Source organism: Stegostoma tigrinum, chromosome 12, assembly GCF_030684315.1.
Source record: "Stegostoma tigrinum isolate sSteTig4 chromosome 12, sSteTig4.hap1, whole genome shotgun sequence".
In the NCBI taxonomy this organism is placed as follows: domain Eukaryota; kingdom Metazoa; phylum Chordata; class Chondrichthyes; order Orectolobiformes; family Stegostomatidae; genus Stegostoma; species Stegostoma tigrinum.
The window spans coordinates 56,790,224-56,812,476 of record NC_081365.1 but is presented as its reverse complement, the minus strand read 5'-3'; the positions used below and the strand labels follow the sequence as shown (position 1 = coordinate 56,812,476).

The 22,253-nt window shown below is 41.2% G+C and overlaps 1 protein-coding gene across 12 annotated transcripts in view; it reads left to right on the top strand.

Annotated features, from left to right (window-relative positions):
- Window positions 1-22,253, top strand: part of dmd (dystrophin) — a 1,835,475-nt gene that overhangs the window by 1,802,413 nt on the left and 10,809 nt on the right. For all 12 annotated transcript variants that reach the window (XM_059650343.1, XM_048540566.2, XM_048540567.2 and 9 more), the window contains 4 exons: window positions 6,349-6,507; window positions 7,210-7,453; window positions 8,031-8,154; window positions 18,381-18,473. In XM_059650343.1, coding sequence (XP_059506326.1) covers window positions 6,349-6,507; window positions 7,210-7,453; window positions 8,031-8,154; window positions 18,381-18,473 — 620 coding nt within the window. The remainder of the gene's footprint in view (window positions 1-6,348; window positions 6,508-7,209; window positions 7,454-8,030; window positions 8,155-18,380; window positions 18,474-22,253) is intronic.

The window sequence follows — 22,253 nt, the reverse complement described above, 5'->3', positions numbered from 1 at the left end:
AGGGGATGGGGATTCTGAAATAAATGGAGAGGGGAAGGCAGATGGAAGGTGGATAGAGGAGCAGAGAGGTGGAGAGGAGATGGCTAAGTGAAGGAAGCAGGAATGGAGCCAGTAAAGGTGGTTGTAGGTGGGGAGTTAGGATGGGAGTTGGTTAGTCACGGTTCTCTATCTCTGCTACTATTATGCTACTATCCTACTCCAATCCTACTATCTCTGAGGTCATTTAGAGCTGTTTTACATTTCAAAGTGTACCTTTATGTCCTAGCTGTTAATTTCCTATCTGACTTCCTTTAACTGATCTGGGATCAACCAGAAGTCAGCGTACGGAAGAGTAACGAGGTGTTTAACTATGTTAAAGGCACTGTGCAAGTCTAAATAATAGTCGTTAAAGTTTGCTTGAATCCCCATTAGTCCCCTGAGCTATGAAGCGGCCAAGGTCATCAATGATAACAATGCAATAGCCCTCAAAGTAGAATGTGGAAATTGGTTGAAAACAGTTTTACATTTAACTACAATGGCTCCCTTTGTTTTGGGTAGCTCTTGGAAGGCTAACAGTGCTGTAAAATTGTACCCCAATGGCATTTCATGAGAGAACATAAAGGCACTGTGTTGCATTGTTTGGAGCTAGACATGACTGGCTTGCTGGTTTCAAAGGTTTATGTTGTCTTACTTTTTTGTTCAGAATCTCTGTATCGTCACCAGGCATCCTGAATAAAATAGGAGAGTAGAGAATAATTAACATTGGTCACAGGGCCTCTCTGTAGTGCTATCTTGAGACTAATTTTTATGTCAAAATATGCATTGTTTACAATGTAATAGCAGAAGTGCATTTTATTAGTAACTAGTTTAAATGTCAATGGCTCAGCTTAGTGTCCTTGCAGTGATATGATTAGAACATTAGTATACAGAGCAATAGTTATGCAATATTTCCATTCTACGTACATTAAATCACATTAAAACACCATTGTGTGATATATAGAATACACATAATTAGGATTGTCTGATGAAAGTACTTCTGGCTTTTTATCGTGAGTGACTGGTGGTGAGAGCAATGATGAATTCAGTGTGGCAGGCAAAATGTATATTGATTTAAATGGAAGATTATCAGTTGCAGAAGAGAATTGATGTGCCAGCTTAACTCAGTGACAGCATGCATCATCTCATGCTGCTAATAATGGTGTCACAATTGATGTTGACTGTATTGAATTACCTTATATTAAGATGGAAAATATATGAGATGGGTGAAATCAATAAGATGAAAATTGGCAGGAGGAGATCTGCTCTGCCAGATTGCTGCCAAAGTGGTTAACTTGTGGGTTGAACACTCGATGGGGAAGCCATTCCACTTTTCTGCTGACATTTAGAATCATAGAATCCCTACAGAGTGGAAGCAGGCCATTTGGCCTATTGAGTCCATACTGATCCTCTGAAGATGTACCTCCCATCTGATTCTTGTGACGCTGCATTTCCCGCAGCTAATCCACTTCGCCTGTATATCACTGGACACTGCAGGCAATTTAGTACGACCCGTCCATCTAACCTGCACATCCCTAGACTGTGGGAAGAAACCAGACCACCCAAAAGAAACCCACACAGACATGGGGAGAATATGCAAACTCCACACGAACAATCGCAAAGGGTGGACTCAAACCTGGGTCTCTGGCACTGAGAGGTAGCAGTGCTAACCATTGAGTCCCTTTTGCTACAACCTGCAGTATAATTTGATACTGCATACAGTAGCGTTTCCCAGGTTTGTGTGTCCATATCTGATTTGTCGAACACTTAATTGTGAAGATACTGTACTGTTTTATGATAGTCTTTTTTCCATATATACATTACCAGTGTGGCTGCTGCTGTATTTTGATCCTCCTCCTATTCCACTGAAAGGTGGGGCCAAAAATACAATTTCTTCTGTTGGTTGCTCAAATAATGCTTGAATATGAAATGGCTAATCATTGAGAGCCAGTGAAGGTGGAGCAGAGTCCTCCCTGGATGCAGAATGATTTCTATTTTATGTCAAAATAGGCTCAAACAAATATAATTAAATGTGTACAGCCATCGTTGGCAGCCAGTCAGAACTACTTATTGGCCCAGCGATATGTGAAAATTCACCAAGTGATGTGCTTTGTGGTTTGAAATATTTGTTAGATATTCAGGTTAAATTTATCGCCCTTCCCTGACCACCGCTGCTACGACCGATAAAATGATTGGCCATCCTGCTGTGAAGTTGTAGTAATTAAGAGTTTGGAGCAGGCCTAGTAAAAAGGGAAGATGAGTGGGGAGGAGTGGAATTTGACAGGGTGTATTCTCAAATGCTGCCAAACAGACTAGATTAGATCAAGATAATAAAATGTGAGGCTGGATGAACACAGCAGGCCAAGCAGCATCTCAGGAGCACAAAAGCTGACATTTCGGGCCTAGACCCTTCATCAGAGAGGGGGATGGGGTGAGGGTTCTGGAATAAATAGGGAGAGAGGGGGAGGCGGACCGAAGATGGAGAGGCGGACCGAAGATGGAGAGAAAAGAAGATAGGTGGAGAGAGTATGGGTGGGTAGGTAGGGAGGGGATAGGTCAGTCCAGGGAAGACGGACAGGTCAAGGAGGTGGGATGAGGTTAGTAGGTAGATGGGGGTGCAGCTTGGGGTGGGAGGAAGGGATGGGTGAGAGGAAGAACAGGTTAGGGAGGCAGAGACAGGTTGGACTGGTTTTGGGATGCAGTGGGTGGAGGGGACGAGCTGGGCTGGTTGTGTGGTGCAGTGGGGGGAGGGGACGAACTGGGCTGGTTTAGGGATGTGGTGGGGGAAGGGGAGATTTTGAAACTGGTGAAGTCCACATTGATACCATTAGGCTGCAGGGTTCCCAGGTGGAATATGAGTTGCTGTTCCTGCAACCTTCGGGTGGCATCACTGTGGTACTGCAGGAGGCCTGTGATGGACATGTCATCTAAAGAATGGGAGGGGGAGTGGAAATGGTTTGCGACTGGGAGGTGCAGTTGTTTGTTGCGAACTGAGCGGAGGTGTTCTGCAAAGCGGTCCCCAAGCCTCCGCTTGGTTTCCCCAATGCAGAGGAAGCCAAACCGGGTACAGTGGATGCAGTATACCACATTGGCAGATGTGCAGGTGAACCTCTGCTTAATGTGGAATGTCATCTTGGGGCCTGGGATAGGGGTGAGGGAGGAGGTGTGGGGGCAAGTGTAGCATTTCCTGCGGTTGCAGGGGAAGGTGCCGGGTGTGGTGGGGTTGGAGGGCAGTGTGGAGCGAACAAGGGAGTCACGGAGAGAGTGGTCTCTCCGGAAAGCAGACGGGTGGAGATGGAAAAATGTCTTGGGTGGTGGGGTCGGATTGTAGATGGCGAAAGTGTCGGAGGATGATGCGTTGTATCCGGAGGTTGGTGGGGTGGTGTGTGAGAACGAGGGGGATCCTCTTGGGGCGGTTGTAGCGGGGGCGGGGTGTGAGGGATGTGTTGCGGGAAATGCGGGAGACGCAGTCAAGGGCGTTCACGATCACTGTGGGGGGAAAGTTGCGGTCCTTGAAGAACTTGGACATCTGGGATGTGCGGGAGTGGAATGTCTTATCGTGGGAGCAGATGCGGTGGAGGCGGAGGAATTGTGAATAGGGGATGGAATTTTTGCAGGAGGGTGGGTGGGAGGAGGTGTATTCTAGGTATCTGTGGGAGTCGGTGGGCTTGAAATGGACATCAGTTACAAGCTGGTTGCCTGAGATGGAGACTGAGAGGTCCAGGAAGGTGAGGGATGTGCTGGAAATGGCCCAGGTGAACTGAAGGTTGGTGTGGAAGGTGTTGGTGAAGTGGATGAACTGTTCGAGCTCCTCTGGGGAGCAAGAGGCGGTGCCGATATAGTCATCAATATACTGGAGGAAGAGGTGGGGTTTGGGGCCTGTGTAGGCCTGTAGTCATCCAGCCTCACATTTTATTATCTTGGATTCTCCAGCATCTGCAGTTCCCACTATCTCTGAGATTAGATCAAGACTTTTTTTTGTCTATCATTGATGGAATGAGATTTACTGGCTATTGTTCATCTTAAATTGCTCTTAAGAAAATGATGGTCCAACTCATCTGCATCAACCATACAACTGAATCTGACCTAGTTCCATTTGCCAGCATTTGGCCCATATCCCCCTCAACCCTTCTGATTCATAAAGCCATTCAAATGTTGTAAATATACCTGTCTCTACCACCACCTCTGGCAGCTTGTTCCATACAAGCACCACCTTCTGCATGGGTCACTTTTGAATCTTTTCCCTCTCACCCTAAACCTATACCATCTAGTTTTGGATTCCCCTACCCTGGGGGATAAGCCTTGGCTATTTGGCCTATACAGGCTTATCATAACTTTATAAATCTCTATAAAGGTCATTCCTCAACCTCTATCTCTCCAGGGGGAAAAAGCCCCAGCCGATCTAACCTCTCCCTGTAGCTCAAACCCTCCAAACCCAGAAACATCCTCGTAAATCTTTGCTGAACCCTTTCAAGTTAAACAATGTCTTTTCTATAACAGGAAAGACCAGAATTGAATGCAGTTGTGGAGGAAGTCAATGTCTCTGGTAATTTATGGATGCCACTCAAGCAAACTGCTTTGACCTGGATAATGTGTTCTTGAGGTTGCAGTCGACTGGACAAAAGAGGATTATTCTACCACAGTCCTGACTTGTGCCTTGTAGATGGGTGGAATTGGACAAAGAGTATTTCCAACATCTGACCTGCTGTTACGACCACATTAGTCACATGGCTGGGCCAGTTATTTTTCAGTTCACTGGTAACCGTGTGGCTGTTGGTGATGTAGTTTCAATAATGTTAGCGCCATTCAGTGTCGTGGGGAGGAGATTAGATTAGATTAGAGATTAGATTAGATTAGATTTTCTCTTTTTTTGAAATTGAGCATTGCCTGGCACTTGGGATTTTACCAAACCACATCCATCGATGGACCATAGAAGCCCCCCACCCATTGTACGTTCGGTGCCTTTTCTGTAAAATCTACACTTGTTCATTAGCAGAGGAAATATATCTGATGGTTATCGGTGGGAAGTTTCCTTGTCCTTATTTTATCTGATGCCATAAGTGTTTATAGGGCTTGGAATCAATGTGGAAAATTCTCACGGTCACACCCTTTTGTCTCTCTATAAGAATCTCACCACTTAAGGTGGGTTTCTCATTCTCGTAAGGCAAAACATATCAAGGAGTTTTGGTTGAAAGTCATACTTTTGGGTTTTAACCATTGACCAACTTTTGGATGTCTCCTAGTTTCACGATAAGTTCCCAAATGTTCATGAGGAGGATCTTGCAGATTTGTTGAATCCGGTTGCCTTTTACCATGTCTCATTCTGATGCCTTGGCTAAAACTGAGCTGCTCAAACAGTTCAATACTTGCTGGTCTTTTTGTAGCTGGTTGATACTACTGAATGGTTTTGCCTGGCCACCAAGGGCAACTAATAGTCAACCCCATTGCTGCAGGTCAAATATAAGCCAAATTAGACAAAGGCAGCAGATCTCAAGGTCATGAGTGAGCTCAGTGGGCTTATACTACAAATCAGTAGTTTGATCGTCACCATCACTGCCACTGTCTTTTTATTCCAGGTTGATTTAATTATGTGAATGAAATTGTCCTGTCCCCATGGTGAGATTTCAACACCAATCTGGAGTACCAGTATAAGCCTGTAGTTTACTAGTCCAGTGGCATAACCATTATTTTGCCCTACAGTATTAGGGGAATGGGATTATCACACTTGTTTCAACACATAATGGCATACCATCCATGAGAAGAAAAAAGAATAGAGGAATGAAAATCAAAGATTATAATTTGAATTACCATTGGCATTTTTCAGCTATAGAACAAATTACTTTTTATCTGAAATTCGGAACAACAGTAGACTTTTAATTTGGTCGGCATATTGTTTTATCAATACATTCCATGGGAATGGGTCAAGTAAGAGTCAAAAGGGTCAAGGGAAGCACAGTGACTCAGTGGTTCGCACAGTCGCCTCACAGTGCCAGGTTCAATTCCACCCTCGGGGGACTATCTGTGTGGATTTTGCACATTCTCCCTGCGTGGGTTTCTTCTGGGTGCTCCGGTTTCCTCTGAAGTTGTGTACGCTGAGTGGATTGGCCATGCTAAATTGCCCATATTGTTCAAGCATGTGTAGCTTAGGTGGGTTATAGGGAAATGGGCCTGGGTGGAATACTCTGAGGGTTGTTGAGGACTTGTTGGGCCAAAGGGCCTGTTTCTACACTGTAGGGAATCTAGGAAAAGAAAAAGACAAAGAAGTGGGTTTATTTCTGAGTCTTAGTGTTATACAAACACAAGCTGACGTATTTTGTTTGCAACATTTTTCAGAGATGATGAACATTTGCTGATCCAGCACTACTGCCAGAGTCTGAACCAGGAGTCACCATTGAGTCAGCCTCGGAGCCCTGCTCAAATTCTCATCTCATTGGAGAGTGAAGAACGAGGAGAACTGGAAAGAATTCTAGCTGACCTAGAAGATGAAAACAGGTCAGAATGCAACCAAGCAAGCCAGATGTACAGTGATGTACCTGATCCTTCAGTAGGATGCCTTCTGCCCCCAAGGTTGACCCAACTCCCATTTTTTTGCTCATTTGTGGGATGTGGGCATTGCTGCAGGGCCAGCATTTATTGCCCAATCCTAGATGGCCTTGACAAGATGGTGGTGAGCTGCCTCCTTGAACTGCTGCAGTCCATGTGCACACAATGCCCTTAGGGAGGGAATTCTAGGATTTTGAGCCAGGGACAGTGAAGGAATGGTGATATATTTCCAAGTCAAATGTATAATTATGTAATATTAAATATGTAATATCCCATAAGTAATTTCTAAAGACTCCTTAATGTCGATCCAATTGGTGTTTGTTGAGACCCATAAAATATGGATTTTGTTCAGGTTTTGGAGTCTCTTTCCTCTTTGGAAATGCTACTTCCATTTCCAGTGCAGTGGTTAGCCCATGTTTTTATACCACGTTCATAGTATTTTTAAGTTTCATTTCAGAACCGTTAGTCTGATCATCATTGCAATGCTATTGTTGTCACAGGAGACTATCATCCAGCTAACGTCAGCTGTAGTCCAGTAAGAAACCTCATAAGCACACAGTTCTGTGGAAAGACATTACAGCAGCTTTTTTTTTTATCACTCCCTCCACTGCTATAATGCTGGTGTTTTAATTTGTGCTGTTTTGTTTTTAGAAACCTTCAGTCTGAGTATGAGAGGCTGAAGCAGCAGCATGATCGCAAGGGCCTGTCCCCCTTGCCATCCCCTCCCGAAATGATGCCCATCTCACCACAAAGTCCCAGGGATGCCGAGCTCATTGCCGAAGCCAAACTGCTTCGTCAGCACAAAGGTCGCCTTGAGGCCAGGATGCAGATCCTGGAAGATCACAACAAGCAATTGGAATCCCAGCTACACAGGCTGAGGCAGCTGCTGGAGCAGGTAAGAACAGAAATACCTACGTTTGCAGAACTTGTCTGGTGTCACAAAACAAAATAACCAACCTCATTTTCCAGAGCTCATTGCTGCTTTATTAGCTCTTAGTTTTCTTGTAATCTGCATTATCTGAAGAACATGCCGTAACTTGTGAGGTACGCAGGGAACTGACGCGAAAGGATATAACAAGGCTACTCTTAGCTCGAGTGCCAGACTGAGCCTCAAGGACAAAAGTGTTTTACTTCGACTCAGAACGACTTTTGATGGTTCCATGTGGATTGGCAAGATCATGAAGACTGTTCTACAATACCATGCTTAACAGAGCTTTTGTAACATGGTTATTTTTTGCTGTGTTTTTGTCAATGCTTCGGGGGGAAACAACAGGATTTCACTTTGCTACAGAGAAAATGTCAATGTTGTGTCAGTGTGCTCAGATTGTGGCGCTTTGACTGGTTGGTTTCAGGCTGCTATTGAATCATAAAGGATCAGTCCTAACATCATCTCACATAATGGTTTTATCTGCAAACCATGAACTGAATGCAGAGCAATAAGTCTTAACCTACTTCCTCATTACTGTTTGCAGCCACAGACAGAGGTTAGAGTAAATGGTACTTCAGTCTCCTCCCCTTCTACTTCATCACAAAGATCAGACAGCAGTCAGCCAGTGCAACTTCATGGAGTTGGCAGTCAGACTTCAGGAACAATGGGTAAGAATTAAATGATGTAACCTTGATGACTTCAAGAAAAAGTATTGCGCAAACAGCATTGTGGCCACAAGACATATTCTGTTCATTTATAATGTGCATATATTTTACTGTGCTATAATTTTGAAGACAAGTTACATTTTGTAAATAGCATGTTTAGTAGGAGAAATGACTTTTAAAAATAAAAATGTATGGACCATTGTAATTCCACCATTTATGCCTTGAGGTCGATTTCTACCATTAAAACTTTGCTACCCTCATCAACCAACTTTTCCCACTTCTCAGTTACGTTTAGCTGAGTACTCTTGATGGAACTAAAGCTCATAATAAATCAGTCATACTTTGAAATGAGCATTCCGGTCATGCTGCAGCTCCATTGTGGGGCTTACAAGATGAATCAAACCAGTATGTGTAAATCGCAAGTTTTACTATGACTTTTCCAATTTAAAGGGAGAACAGGATATGATCAGAATCCTGAACATCGAGACATTGACCACAATAAAGTCTAAGATGTTTCAAAGACTGTATATTTTTATGTTACTTTTATTTTTAGCTGTGAACTCACTTGGAAAATGCCAGTTTTACAATAAAGAACCGAGGAAGGAACTTCTGTACTTTAAATAAGTAAATTATTGAAACCCATTGTGGGTTTTGCTTAGTCTGCTTCTTTACAAGCAGTAGAGAAAATGTATTTAAAGTGAGATTTGGCTAGCAACAAGTAGCTGATTGGTTTGGGCTCGTGTAACCAGTCATGGATGCAAAATGTCATTGGCATGACAAAAACTCTGTGATTAGTTCCCGTGAACAGCTTGTGAGTGTGAACAATACAGTGTGAAGCACTCAGTCATCTGGAAGGGGTTGTGGTGCATCTTATTCTCTTCCAGTAAAATACCTGAAGCTAAAGAAAGCCAGTTATTTTCTCCCACTAGTTGCCGTAAGCTGTGTTCTTTTATCAACAACTCAGAGACTTTGCGGTTAGTGCACAAATTGCTTGTGCCTACTTTGAAGAAGTGAAGAGAATCACGAGGAAACATATTGAAAAACAAAGTTGCAGCAAGCAAAATGATGCCTGACCAAAACTCTTGGTGCTATTGAATTGTGGTCTCCACCTTTATCCCTGTATGAGAACACCAATGATTTTTGTTTGCATCTTTCTGCCTATATGTCTGTGTGTGTACATATATGAGGTTGAGAGTTTGGGTGGGAAAGCTGATGTAGACAAGCATTTGTATTTTTAATTAGTCGAGTTATATATTCACAGTTGGTAATTGTTTACTGTGTGGTTGGAATCTACTTATTTGTGATAAATCGTACTGCTTATAAAGTGTAAAAAACTTGATCTGGGTTTTTTGTTAACCAAAGTTTATCAGACAAGTAAATTAGGGACCGAGTGTACTTGATTAATTGTTGTGATGAGCCCAGAAAAAGAGGGACTTGTTTTCCAGCGTGTTACCCCATGTGAGGTGTAACAACATGAACAATTTGGCTCTGACTGTGAGAAGAGGAGCATTTGAATAAAAGTTGATTAAATGGGTATTAAATTGTTTCCATTATGCCTTGCTGCTTTATTCATACACTCATTATTCTTATTGACTTCTGGGATGTCAATAGCTAAACAAATTTTTATATAAGATAATTTGTATAAGAGAAGTACACGATATGAAAAGCCAAACCATTATGAATTAAATTTAATTGCTGATGCATGGTTCATGGGTAGTATTAAGGTAGTAGCATAACAGCACCTGACTGATAATGGTTAGGCAATCAGTTTAGTGAAGTTAGATAGAGAGTCCTGCTCTTTCGTTGGTACCTTGGGTTCTCGATCGGCAGTGTAAGCAAGCAGCTTCAGTCATCACGCAGCACTAAAGTGCCAGCCTAGATGACTGAAATAAATTTTTCCTGTCAGGTCTGAAATTCTGTAATCTTGAAGCAAGAGAATAAAGTTTGATTTTTGCAAGATAGTTACAGCAAAACATTATCAGTAAAAATGGAATTATAATCTCTGATTCATCACATGCACTGCTTTATAAATCAAATATCTGGCATAGTTTTAAAGGGCTGTTTTTCTGCTTGCAAGTACTCAAACCAAACCGTGCTGTTTGCTGATCTTTTGTCTACAAAACCATCTTCAGGCAAGCACTTGAGGATCTGTTCAATGTGATTTATGCCATTCTATCTCACGTATTCTGGCTCCCAAATTCTAATTTGCAGAAGCCCTGTTCATACATCACTCCTGTTGACCTTCTCTGTCGGACAATATTATCAATATATGTTTCTCATCTGTGAGTTGAAATCCCTTTTATAGTCTTACCTTTCCCTATCACTGTGACTTCCGACAGCCTTTCAAGTCTCAACGTCCCGTCCTTCATTCCGGCATCTTGCCATCTGCAGTTTTCAGCCCTCCGCTGTTGGATGCTCAGGAAGGCCTTTCTGTCACTAACTTCGCTTTCCACTTCTACCTCCATTTTACGTTGTTCCTTAAACCCCTCCCCTTGAACTGACTTTTGGCGAGTGTCACAGTGGCACTTACGTGGCCTCTAACAACTTCTGTTGGATTACACTTCTTTTTACTACTTAAAGGCTGTACATACTGAAGTATTGTAAGGAAACTTAAGTGTCTTTGTTAATCATTTTTATCCTCAAAATGTACTGTTTTAAAAATGTTGTAAATTACTTTGCACTTGACTAACACATTAAATATTTATAACAAATCTACTTCCATGAAGATTCGGGAAAATGCAATGTTATGCTTGACCTTGATTTTAATGAAGTTTTAAATAAGGAGGATATAATTGTTTGGTAGTTCAGACCTTGAGAATTGCAAAAAAGACACATCTGTCAAACTTTTCCATCTTATATTCTTCATGGCTGTTAATAAGAAATGCTGTTTTGAGCCAGAAACCAAAGTTTATTCTGCACAAGGGGATTGTGCTGGTTGGTTGGCAAATGGACTCTTAATTTGCAGAGATTTTGCCATGGATAACCAGTTAATGATGACTGACAGTTAACAACAGGTTTTATTCAAACTTTAAACCAGGCAGATTGACTCTGATTCCCCATGACATTACACTGAGAAAAGAATTAGAAAATGTATGTTACCTATTTTGTTGAATTAAAACAGGCTCTGTGCATGTTCTTTGTGTAGAGCAAAGAATTTCAGAACCTTGTGTATTCATATATGTAGCTTCAAGTACTGTCAAGTATGCTATACTATGCCCATCTTAAGTTGGTTGTCAGCAATACTCAGGATAATGTTACCCAATTGTGAAATCACATCCGGTGTTGGACAGTGTATTGAGTTTTGCGAGTGCAGCGTCGTTGGGTACAGTCAACACCTTGTTTGCTGTAAACTGCTGAAGGGATGTGCTGTTCGATATGATTAGCCAGTCTTAGGGATGTGCAGCCTAAATACTTGGCATCACACCCAGCACTGCAATTCATAAACCACATTAATCCTTTATATGAAAAGCAGAACATCCCTTTGCCTAGATAGCAGCGTCCTGTTAGTGGGTAACATCGCTCATGATCCTGTTGCATAATAACAACATAAAGGAGCTGGTTTCAACGGTTGTGCAAGCCTTCCTTCAAATCGCTTGCAGGGTAACTTCAGACCCAGCAGACTGAGCACTTCTTTCAGGACTGGAAGTGATGGACTTCAGGCCAGTCACGAGTTTGTGTGATACACAGCGAGAAACCATTTAATCAAGATAGCCATTGTCTTTTAGGATAGCTTTGAAATAACTTATTTCAACAACCAGCTTTGATGGTAAACAAATGGCTTGGTCTCTATTTACATATTGCCAATAGCATTGGCTTGCTGCACCTTGCTGCTTTGAGTGACCTGAAACCTCATTAGGGAGTGCTTATGTCACTGAGTTTATCGTAGCCCGACCTTTCTGTAACTTGCAACAAAGCTGCAATTATCCAGTGTTCTGTGACACTGAAATACACTGCTGATCAGAAATGGGATGGTGATTCACTGGAAAATTGGGAGTCCTGGGGACTGGACATTCTGACCTATGAGCAGACTTCACTAAATTGTCTTTCAATTGACTGAGTCTCATAGGATTTACACTGCAGCCTCATGTTTACTATCCTTATTAAATTGATTGGAAGAAATGGTTTGTAAATAAGACTGGAAAGCTTTTAAATGTCAACTCACTAATGGGGCTTTATATTGGCTATAACTAAGTAGTAGGTGTAGGTTGCACAACAGAAAATTATTACAGTTTCAGCAATGAGATGAGTACTTGAAAAATGTTGCCTCAACCAAACAAGCTAAAGTGGATCTTTGATCAAAATCTTCAAACTGCTTCATGATGCCATTGACTTGTGCATGCTTCCAATTTTATCTGGAATATAAATGTGTTAAACATCAGTATGAATTTTGAGGAAAGGTGAAAAACGAGACAGACTCACAGGTGTGGTTTAGCATAGAAATGGAGGACTGCACGCAGTAAAAGAATGGGCATGAACAATTAATTTTGGCTCATTCCAACTTCTATCAGAGAGAATTTGTAAAATTAATGATACTCTAGTTGCATTGGTATATTCAGTATACCTGCTGAAAGTTAGGAAAAGGGTTTTATGCAGGTCTGTACTTCAGACGTCAGAGTTTGGTTCGGAAATGAGAGAGTTATACCTTTAATTGTGATTAATTGCTACCTAGACTTACATGAATACGTTTTCAAACTGTCAAATGAATTTTTCCTTGAATAATTTGGTTAATAGAAAATAAGTAGGTATTGTTAGTGTTGAAACTGAAACCTGGATTATGCAAAATTATGTTACTGGAATCCCATGCAAGAATTGAACTGTGCCTTGAGTAGATAATAGCTAACTTCAGAACTTCCATTTTCTGCCATTGACACAAGGTTCAAATGCGTGAAAAATTAATGTTTAATTTGTATTAAATTTCATTGAGCGAGAGAAATTAATTTTTACTGACTCTTAAGAAAATGAGGTTTTTAATTATTTCTGTAGTGGCAATTTTTCATTTTCTTTTGTATTAATAACACTGTCTGATTGTAGCAGACTAAGCAAAACTGAAAGTGCGTCACTGACCTTCATGAGAAAATTCATTTCTGCATGTGCAAAATCCCTTCAAATAAATTACTATGGTACTCAATATAAAGTGAATTAATTGTACACTAAATTTTATCTAGTTGTTTATTGTTTGCAAAGTGGAATTCTGTACTTTGATCTTCCTTAAACTGTTACTTAACCTTAAGAAATTTTATGGGGATAAATTTTAATCTTTTAATTTGTTTCAAGTTTGGAGACTTGGAATAATTGTATCTTAAAACTTCAGGTCAACTCCAGTGTAAATCAAGCATTAAGTAGATTTGGAGTTTGTTTAAGGTGTCAAAAATTTGCATCATTTTTGATCCCCAGTTTAAGGCTCCCTCAGCTGTATGCTAGTGTATATATAAGATTTTTTCTTCTGCAGCATTCAAGGTTGAGCAGTCATAATTTATGGTATTTGCAGTACTTATGAACATAAACGATACAAAAGAACTAATTAAGGCAGATTTTTATATCAAAACAATTCCTGCTTTCCCCAATCTCTCATGATTCACAGAGACATGTCTGAGCACTCTCATTATTCAGTAAGGAGTGTACTGTTGGTTGTTCCAATAATAATTCCTTGTACTGCTCCCTACCTTCCAGTTAATTTCTGCAGAGATCACGAAGGGAGAGCACTTCAGAGAATTTTACTTTGTTCACGATTGCAAGCAGAAAAATAACAACCAGGGATAAAAGAAAGTATTGTGTTTATATTAAGATAACAAGATGTGGAGCTGGAGGAACACAGCAGGCCATGCAGCATCAGAGGAGCAGGAAAGCTAACGTTTCAGGTCTGGAACCATCTTCAGAAAACCAGACCTGAAACGTCCGCTTTCCTGCTCCTCTGATACTGTCTGGCCTGCTGTGTTCCTCGAGCTCCACACCTTTTTATCTCAGACTCCAGCATCAGCAGTTCCTACTGTCCCTTTTGTTTATATTGTTGCCTTCACAACTCAAAACACCCAAAAGCACAATGTAGTTATTTTTAAAGGAGCATGTGGACCTTAGCAACCAATTCACTCATAGCAAGCACTCACTGCCCATTCAACTTCAATCCAGGGACCAGGAACCTTTTATACCCCAACTGCAGGTGCAAACCATTATTCAGTATCTCATTCAAAAGATGACACCTCTGACTCTATGACAGTGCGGTGCAGGAGAGCTTTGGATCATCGGCCTAGATTTTGGTGCTTGAGTGTCTGGAGTGGGACTTGGCCCAACATTGGTGAGACTGCATCCAACAGAGATACCGCTGATGCTGAGTGTACAAAGTTGAAGACATGGTCCAAAAGTTTAATTTTGAGTTGGAATTTAAATATAGGAGATGAATTGCAAAACAAGGAGATCTAAGGAAGGAGTGTGTAGCAGCTGAGGAAGTTGCCACCAAAGTAAGAGCAGGATATGAGTAGCAACATGGTGGCACGTTTAGTACATAAGCCTGTAAGAGATTGCCAAGGTATAGTAGGGCAAGGCTGTGCAGAGAATTATTACTATCTGATAAGTAACTGATTGACATCTCATCTCAATGCAGACAGAAATAAGAGTAGTCTTTATCTCTCCTTAGGACTAATCTCAACTAATGCCCAAGAAGTTTCCAAGCAGTGAAGTGCAGTCAACAGGTTCCCAGCTCCTCACTGCCTTCCCTGTCACCCTCCTTTAAAAAGCAGGCATCATTTGTGTTACATGCCGTCTGGCAGCATTATTTTCAAAACACCTCCACATCCAGTCTACTGCTAATCATGTTATATGGCTAACTTTCCCCTCATAGTAATTTCTTTGGTCGCTTTTTGCTGATAACTTATGTTTGGTCCAAGTTCTAACCTGCTGCCTCCCTTTGGTATGTTGCCTTCCTGATGTCCGAGCCAAGAATGTTACAGAGTGGTTGTTTTGCTTGTGGGAGAGAGGGAAGAGCCAGCGGTCGTTGTCCAGATTGACGACAACACCATAGAAAGAAAGGGAGTTTATGATCCTGAAAGTAGACTTTTGGGAGCTAGGTAAGAGACTGAAAAGCAGGACCTATGAGGTGTCAATCTCAGGATTGCGCCCAGTGCCATGTACTAATGAGTAAAGATAAAGTCTCCATCATGCTGCTGGACCACAGGGCTGCTGTCTTGTTAAAGTGAGATAACTGGTGTTCAACCACCGGATCATCACACCTTAGGTGAGGGGAGAGGTTGAGATGGAAAGTCCTTCATGGTAACCTCGGCCGGTGTGGGAATTAGAAGTAGAAATATAAAGTGAATGAAAATGTGACTGGAAAACTGGTGCAGAAGGGTCTTCAAACAATGAGCCATGTGCAAGGAATACACATTACAGGCTTGCAGGGCTGGGATTCCTGTCCCCACTGGGAGGTTTCCTAGTTGGATAGAATTAATCTCGTTTGTTGGGGAGGGACAGCCTGTGAGGAAACTCAGTTAGAATAAAAACCAAGCCGGTTATAGGAAGAAGAAAAGCTGCAAATGTAAGTGGAAAGCAGCAGAAAAAAATTTCTGGACTCAAAAAGGGTCAAATTACAGAATGAAGTTAAAAGGGCAGAATTAAAAGCATTATCCGAATGCACATGGTATGTGCAACAAGATAGTGAATTGATGGCATTGGAACAAGTAAAAAGGTGTAGTTTAATTTGTCATTACAGAGACAGGGCTGCAGGGTGACTAGGACTGGGCACTGAATATTAAACAGTGTTCAGCATTTACGAGGCATAGGCAATAAGGAAAAGGTGGTGTGTCGTGCTAAAAGAAGGAATGGGATCAGTGTTTTCGTTGGAGAGGATCCCAATCATAAGAACAGATATGGAATGTATATGGATGGAGCTGAAAAAAAGCAACGAATATTAAGTATTGGTAGGAGTGGTTTATCAAATATCAGAGAATAATAGTAATCCTGGGTATTGTATAAATCAAAAAAATTGGAGATGCACATGACAAAGGGATAGTAGTAAACTTGGGTGATTTCAAACTCGATATAAACTGGGTGAAACTAATGAGCACAAATTCTGTCAAGGTGGAATCCCTGGAATGTGTTTGAAGTTGTTTATTGCAGCATTATGTTAAGGAACCAACTTGGGCTGTGGCTGTTTTAGATCTGGCATTTTAAAATGAGAAAGAGCTAATTAATAATCTTGTCAAAAAAGAATCTCTCGGCAATAGTGGCCACAATATAATGGAATTATCCTTCAGGTTTGAAAAATACATCATTGAATCTGAAAGTAGGGTCTTAGCCCTAAACAAGGACAATTATTAAGGCTTGAGAAGAAAGTGAACTGTAGATTTTAGAAGTGATAATGGGAACTGCAGATGCTGGAGAATCCAAGATAACAAAGTTTGAAGCTGGATGAACACAAGGTTGGTCCGGAGGGAGGAGGGTAACTTCTTCAGGTTAGGCATCCCTGGAAGAGGAAACCAAGCGGAGGCTTGAGGACCGCTTTGCAGAACACCTCCGCTCGGTTCGCGATAAACAACTGCACCTCCCAGCCGCGAACCATTTTAACTCCCCCTCCCATTCCTCAGACGACATGTCCATCAGGGGCCTCCTGCAGTGCCACAGTGATGCCACCCGAAGGTTGCAGGAACGGCAACTCATATTCCACTTAGGAACCCTGCGGCCCAATGGTATCAATGTGGACTTCGCAAGCTTCAAAATCTCCCCTTCCCCCACTGCATCCCAAAACCAGCCCAGCTCGTCCCCTCCCCCAACTGCATCCAAAAACCAGCCCAGCCTGTCTCTGCTTCCCTAACCTGTTCTTCCTCTCACCCATCCCTTCCTACCACCTCAAGCCGCACCTCCATTTCCTATCTACTGGTCTCGTCCCACCTCCTTGACCTGTCAGTCTTCCTTGGACTGACCTATCCCCTTCCTACCTCCCCACCTATACTCTGCTCTCCACCTATCTTCTTTTCTCTCCATCTTCGGTCCACCTCCCCCTCTCTCCCTATTTATTCCAGAACCCTCTCCCCATCCCCCTCTCTGATGAAGGGTCGAGGCCTGAAATGTCAGCTTTTGTGCTCCTGAGATGCTGCTTGGCCTGCTGTGTTCATCCAGCTTCACACTTTGTTATCTGTAGATTTTAGAAGTCTGTTTGAAGGTTTAACAGTACATGAGACAGGAGAGTCAAGTGTTAGAGGGTGCAGATGTGAAAATAGAGGCATGACTACAACGAGACAAGACGAGTCATGAATTTGTTGAATGGTGGAGCAGATTCAAAGGGCCTGTGGTCCAGTATACTTCCTACCGCTAATTTTATGCCAGTGTTGCAGCAATAGATCAGAAAAGTTGAGAAAACCAAAGTGAATATCATTGGTTTTAAGTTTCTCATCACCATTCAATTGCAGTGCCATCTCTTTCTCTGGATTCTACCTGTTGCCTGTGTATTTTTTTGATACGTACTACATTTGAACAAAAAGCTCCACCTAAGCAATCCTCCTTCAGTAGATATTATGTCTGTTACATTATGCTTGAGTAATTGCTGCCTACAACAGAAGTACGTAAAGAATACTGAACAGCTTCAAGAAATGCATGGGGGAGGCTACATTTTTAAAAACTATGAAAGATTTTTTAAACAAGTCTTACCCACATTGCACCCTCCAGGTTTGTTAAAATTTTGTGGAACTAACTGTCGTAAAATTTAGCAATTGTCTGTAATCTCTTCCTATATATTGAGAAACTTTGCATTAAAATTAACCTTGCTATTTTATGTGGAGGTTGTCTGATGCCAGTTGCAGATGAAAGTTATTTTGTATATAGAAGGGCCTCAGGTTCAACAGCACATGACAGGGCGTGCAACATTATCTAGTTACATAGACGTGCACTTTCTTGTACACATCATTAATCAGCAATATCACCCCAAGGCCTAAGTGACATCTTCAACTGTGGAGATGTGCATTGAGACTAAATCCATGAGGAGATTATTACTTTCTAATCACACTCCTGTTTTAACGATTCCTACATCAGTATCTTTTAGATTATCCAGTTATGTATTTTATCCTTGAAGCTATATGTTTCTGATGATGTTCCTGTATTTACAGCTGCCTTGGAATCATGTTTAATCACATTTGTACATGTTATAAACTCATGCAATGCAATGCAAACATTCATGTCAAATATAGATTGTGTAACTGGGTCAATAATATTATATATATAATAAAGTCAGACTCTTGTTTCAGGTGAGGATGAATTGCTCAGTCCTCCCCAAAGTACAAGTACTGGATTGGAGGAAGTGATGGAGCAACTCAACAATTCCTTTCCAAGCTCCCGACGTAAGTAAATTGCAAATTCAGACAGTACCGCTGACAAGCCTCAAAAGCTAACAACATTTCAGATTCCTCAGTGTGACTGAGCTCATAGAATGTTGGTAGAGTAGTAATAAAAGTCAGGAAAACACCCAGTTACTTCTGTTTCACGCTAAAGTAAACTCCGCTGTGATATCTTCAAAATAGCACTCAATGTCTCCCCGCACCATTATGCCATCAACACTTAGTACTTTAACACATATTAGTGAGTGCCCCCAGAATGCTTGTAGGAAATGCACACTTCCTATGAAAATGCCATTGTTACCATTAGTGTCAGTCCAGTAAGTAGGGTGGTTATGAGGAGCTGTATAGTTGTCTGACCAATTAACGATCACTAAGCCAGAGGCCAGGGTGGGGTATAAATTAACTGTAGCTTCTTGTTATCAGTTGTGCTGACACTACATGTTAGATGAAGAATCCAAGAATAAGTGCCAGGTGGAAATAATAATTTAAGTTACAGACAATATTTGTGCTAGATTCGTTCAATGATAACAGAATATTAAACTTTTACTTTGTTCTTTATGGTCTAATTAAGGTGATATGGCAAGTAATAGTTTTTCTTTTAATTATTGTAAGCTATTGAAAATCCTTACATTCAGAGTCTTCTTGCTGTAACCTTTTGTGCTCAATATCAGATTGCTACAAACAAAGATCTGTGAATATGCTCAAATAATATAATGTATCACTCAGATACAAGAGTATTCTGAACAAGACCTATTTATTACATTTTATTGAATCTCTAATTGGATCGGCCTTAGACCCAGCTTCGTGTGTAACTGAAGCAAAATGACCAGAAGAGCTACCGTCATGGTCCCCTACCAAGTTAAGTAGCCTTTACCATTGAGGGCCACAGTGCATCACAGTTTTATCAGAGGAAATTGCTTGGGGTCTCAGATCTTAGTTGGAAGTGAATCTGTGCCAAACCCATGTCTGTCAGCTTCTTTCCTGTCCAACACAGAGCAGGAGAACTCTGGCAAACGCACAGATTTATGAGCCCACTGTCTGTCTGTTTCACTTTGGAGTCAGTCTGAGTTTTCCCAGTTGATTGATGTCTCAAGTCTAAACTTTATTCAAAATGAAAACTATTTCAGGGTGTCACTCAGCTTATAATGTGAATGCAGTACTAAATAACTGGTTTCATTGATACCAACTTCTTTAACTGTGTCTAATTAAATGTCATCATAACTGTGACATGCAGTTGTAACCTACTATTATTACAACACAATTACCCTCACCAAACCTCATTTTAATGTGCTCCCTCCCTATATTACATTGTACGAAATTCGAGATGGAGCTCACAATTCCTATGCAGAGACTGTAATTTGTAGTGTGGTGATTTGTCCACAAAGCTTATTTCCTTTTACTAATTTGATACTGCATTCTGTCTGCATTTTTTTGTTTTAAACTACTGCTAGTAAGCCCTAGTAAATTTTGTATGTCTCTTTATCATTCCCACTAACTTTAAATACGGTCTGTGCACCACTTTCACCCTAAGTCCATACGGGAGCGGAATTAGGCCATTTGGCCCATCTCATCTTTACCACTATTTTATCATGGCTGACATTTTTCTCAACACCATTCTCCTGCCTCCTCTCAATAATCTTTGATCCCTTTGCTAATCAAGAACTGGTCGATCTCTGACTTAAATATACTCAATGACTTGGCCTCCCCGGCATTCTGTGGCAATAAATTCCACAGATTAACCGCCCGCTGGCTGAAGAAATTGCTCCACAGTTCTAAAGGGTCGTCCCTTCATTCTGAGGCTGTGTGCTCAAGTCTTAGTGTCTCCTAATAGAGGAAACAGCGGCTTCACATCCACTCTATCTAGGCCTGTCAGTATTCAGTAAGTTTCAATGAGGTCCCTTCTCATCTTTCTAAACTCAGTTGCCACATTACTGGAAGGATGTGGAGGCTTTACAGAGGGTGCAGATGAGGTTTACCCAAATGCTGCTTGGATTAAAGGGTATGAGCTGTAAAGAGAGGCTAGAAAAGCTCAGGTTTTTTTCTCTGGAATGGCAGATGCTGAGGGTAGGCTTGATGGAAGTCTATAAAATTACAAGATGCATAGATAGGGTTGACAGAATTTTTTTAATAGAGTTGAAATGCCTAATAGTAGGGGCATACAATTCAGGTGTGAGGAGGCAAGCTCAAAGGAGATATGAGGGATTAGTTTTTACACAGAGTGGTAGGAGGCCAGGGTTGGTAGTGGAGGCAGAAATGATCAGGGCATTTAAGGTACTTTTTAGATAAACACATGAATATGCAAGGAATGGAGGGATACGGACCAAGGACGTGCAGAAGGGATTAGTTTAATTTGGTGTCATATTCATCACAACATCGTGGACCAAAGGACCCATTCCTGTATTATACAGTTAAAATCCTCTGATTACAGACCCAGAGCCCTCAACTGTTCCTCATATTACAACCCCTGGGATTCCTTGAAAACCACCTCTGGACCTTCTCCAACACCAGCCTGTCCTTCCTTAGATAAGGGGACCACAACTGCTCAGCTGTTTGACCCTAGACACCCTGTCCTCAATATCACACTAGTCTGTGCCCTCCCTATGTCTTTACACTCCAAATGTGCTATTTTTCCTGGCTTCCCCAGACAAATTGCAGCCTGTCTAATCTGAGTATTTGCTATCCTTGAGTAAATGGTTCAAATGATAAATTAGGCTCTACCATCAAACTGCCTGCTAATTACACTTCTGCTAATGTGCACTCTGCTCCATCCTCCTGGCATCTTGGCTCCACTGTCCACTGGCTATTCACACTCAGTCTGTATTCTAGTGGTCCCTATCATGTTCTGTTACTTTCCTGGTGAGCTCTTTTATTTTAGAATAATTCCAGTTTTTCTGTTTTCCCTTTTATTGGCCCTGTTATGTACTACTTAAAAATTAATAATAAAACATTCTACATAGAACGTGACACTCCTTTCACAAAACATGGAATTGTTCCAACAACCATTCCAATCAAAGTAAACTTGATTTAAAACCATATTCCCTTTAATACCTGATAAGTGACAGCATTAGAGATCTATTTGTGGTTAAAAATGTAAACGTGACTGTGGCCTACCTCAAAGAGGATGTTCTGGAACAAGGGTGCAAGCAATCCCCAGATATTTAATATTTAAAGCACTCTGTTAGAACTAGGTGCTACCTTCATCACAGTTTCAGAAAGATAATTTATATGCATTTTCAAAAAGCCTGTGTGCATTGTCAGGGACAAATTGCAGAATTGGTACGATAAATACTAATAAAAGGAGAAAATTAAGTTTAAAAGCCATTACTTAGACTTGCATTGGATGGGAATTGATGTTCTACAACATTGGTACTGAAAACTCATATTTATTACTTATTTTTAAAAATTGGACTTGGGAATCACAAGTGCCGTTTAAAAATTTGCATATCATATTAAATTAGAGGCGTCATGAATAAATAATGTGACAAACTACAAGAAGATGTCAATAAAATTGCAGAATGGGCGTTGGGAATTGACAAGTGCATTTTAATGTAGTTAAATACCATGTAATGTAAAAGAAGGGCAGCTGCTCCCTGCAAATAAGGTCCAAATGAAAGGAAGGAACAATGGGATGTAAGGGATAATGATACAAAAGTTAATGTGGTCATGAAAATGTGCAAAGCACTGGGAATCATCTCAAGACAGATGGAGCTAAAAATCTATAAAATTATAGTCAAACAAATGGGAAGGACACATTAAAGGTGTTAGTTGAAGTTGTTTGCGTGA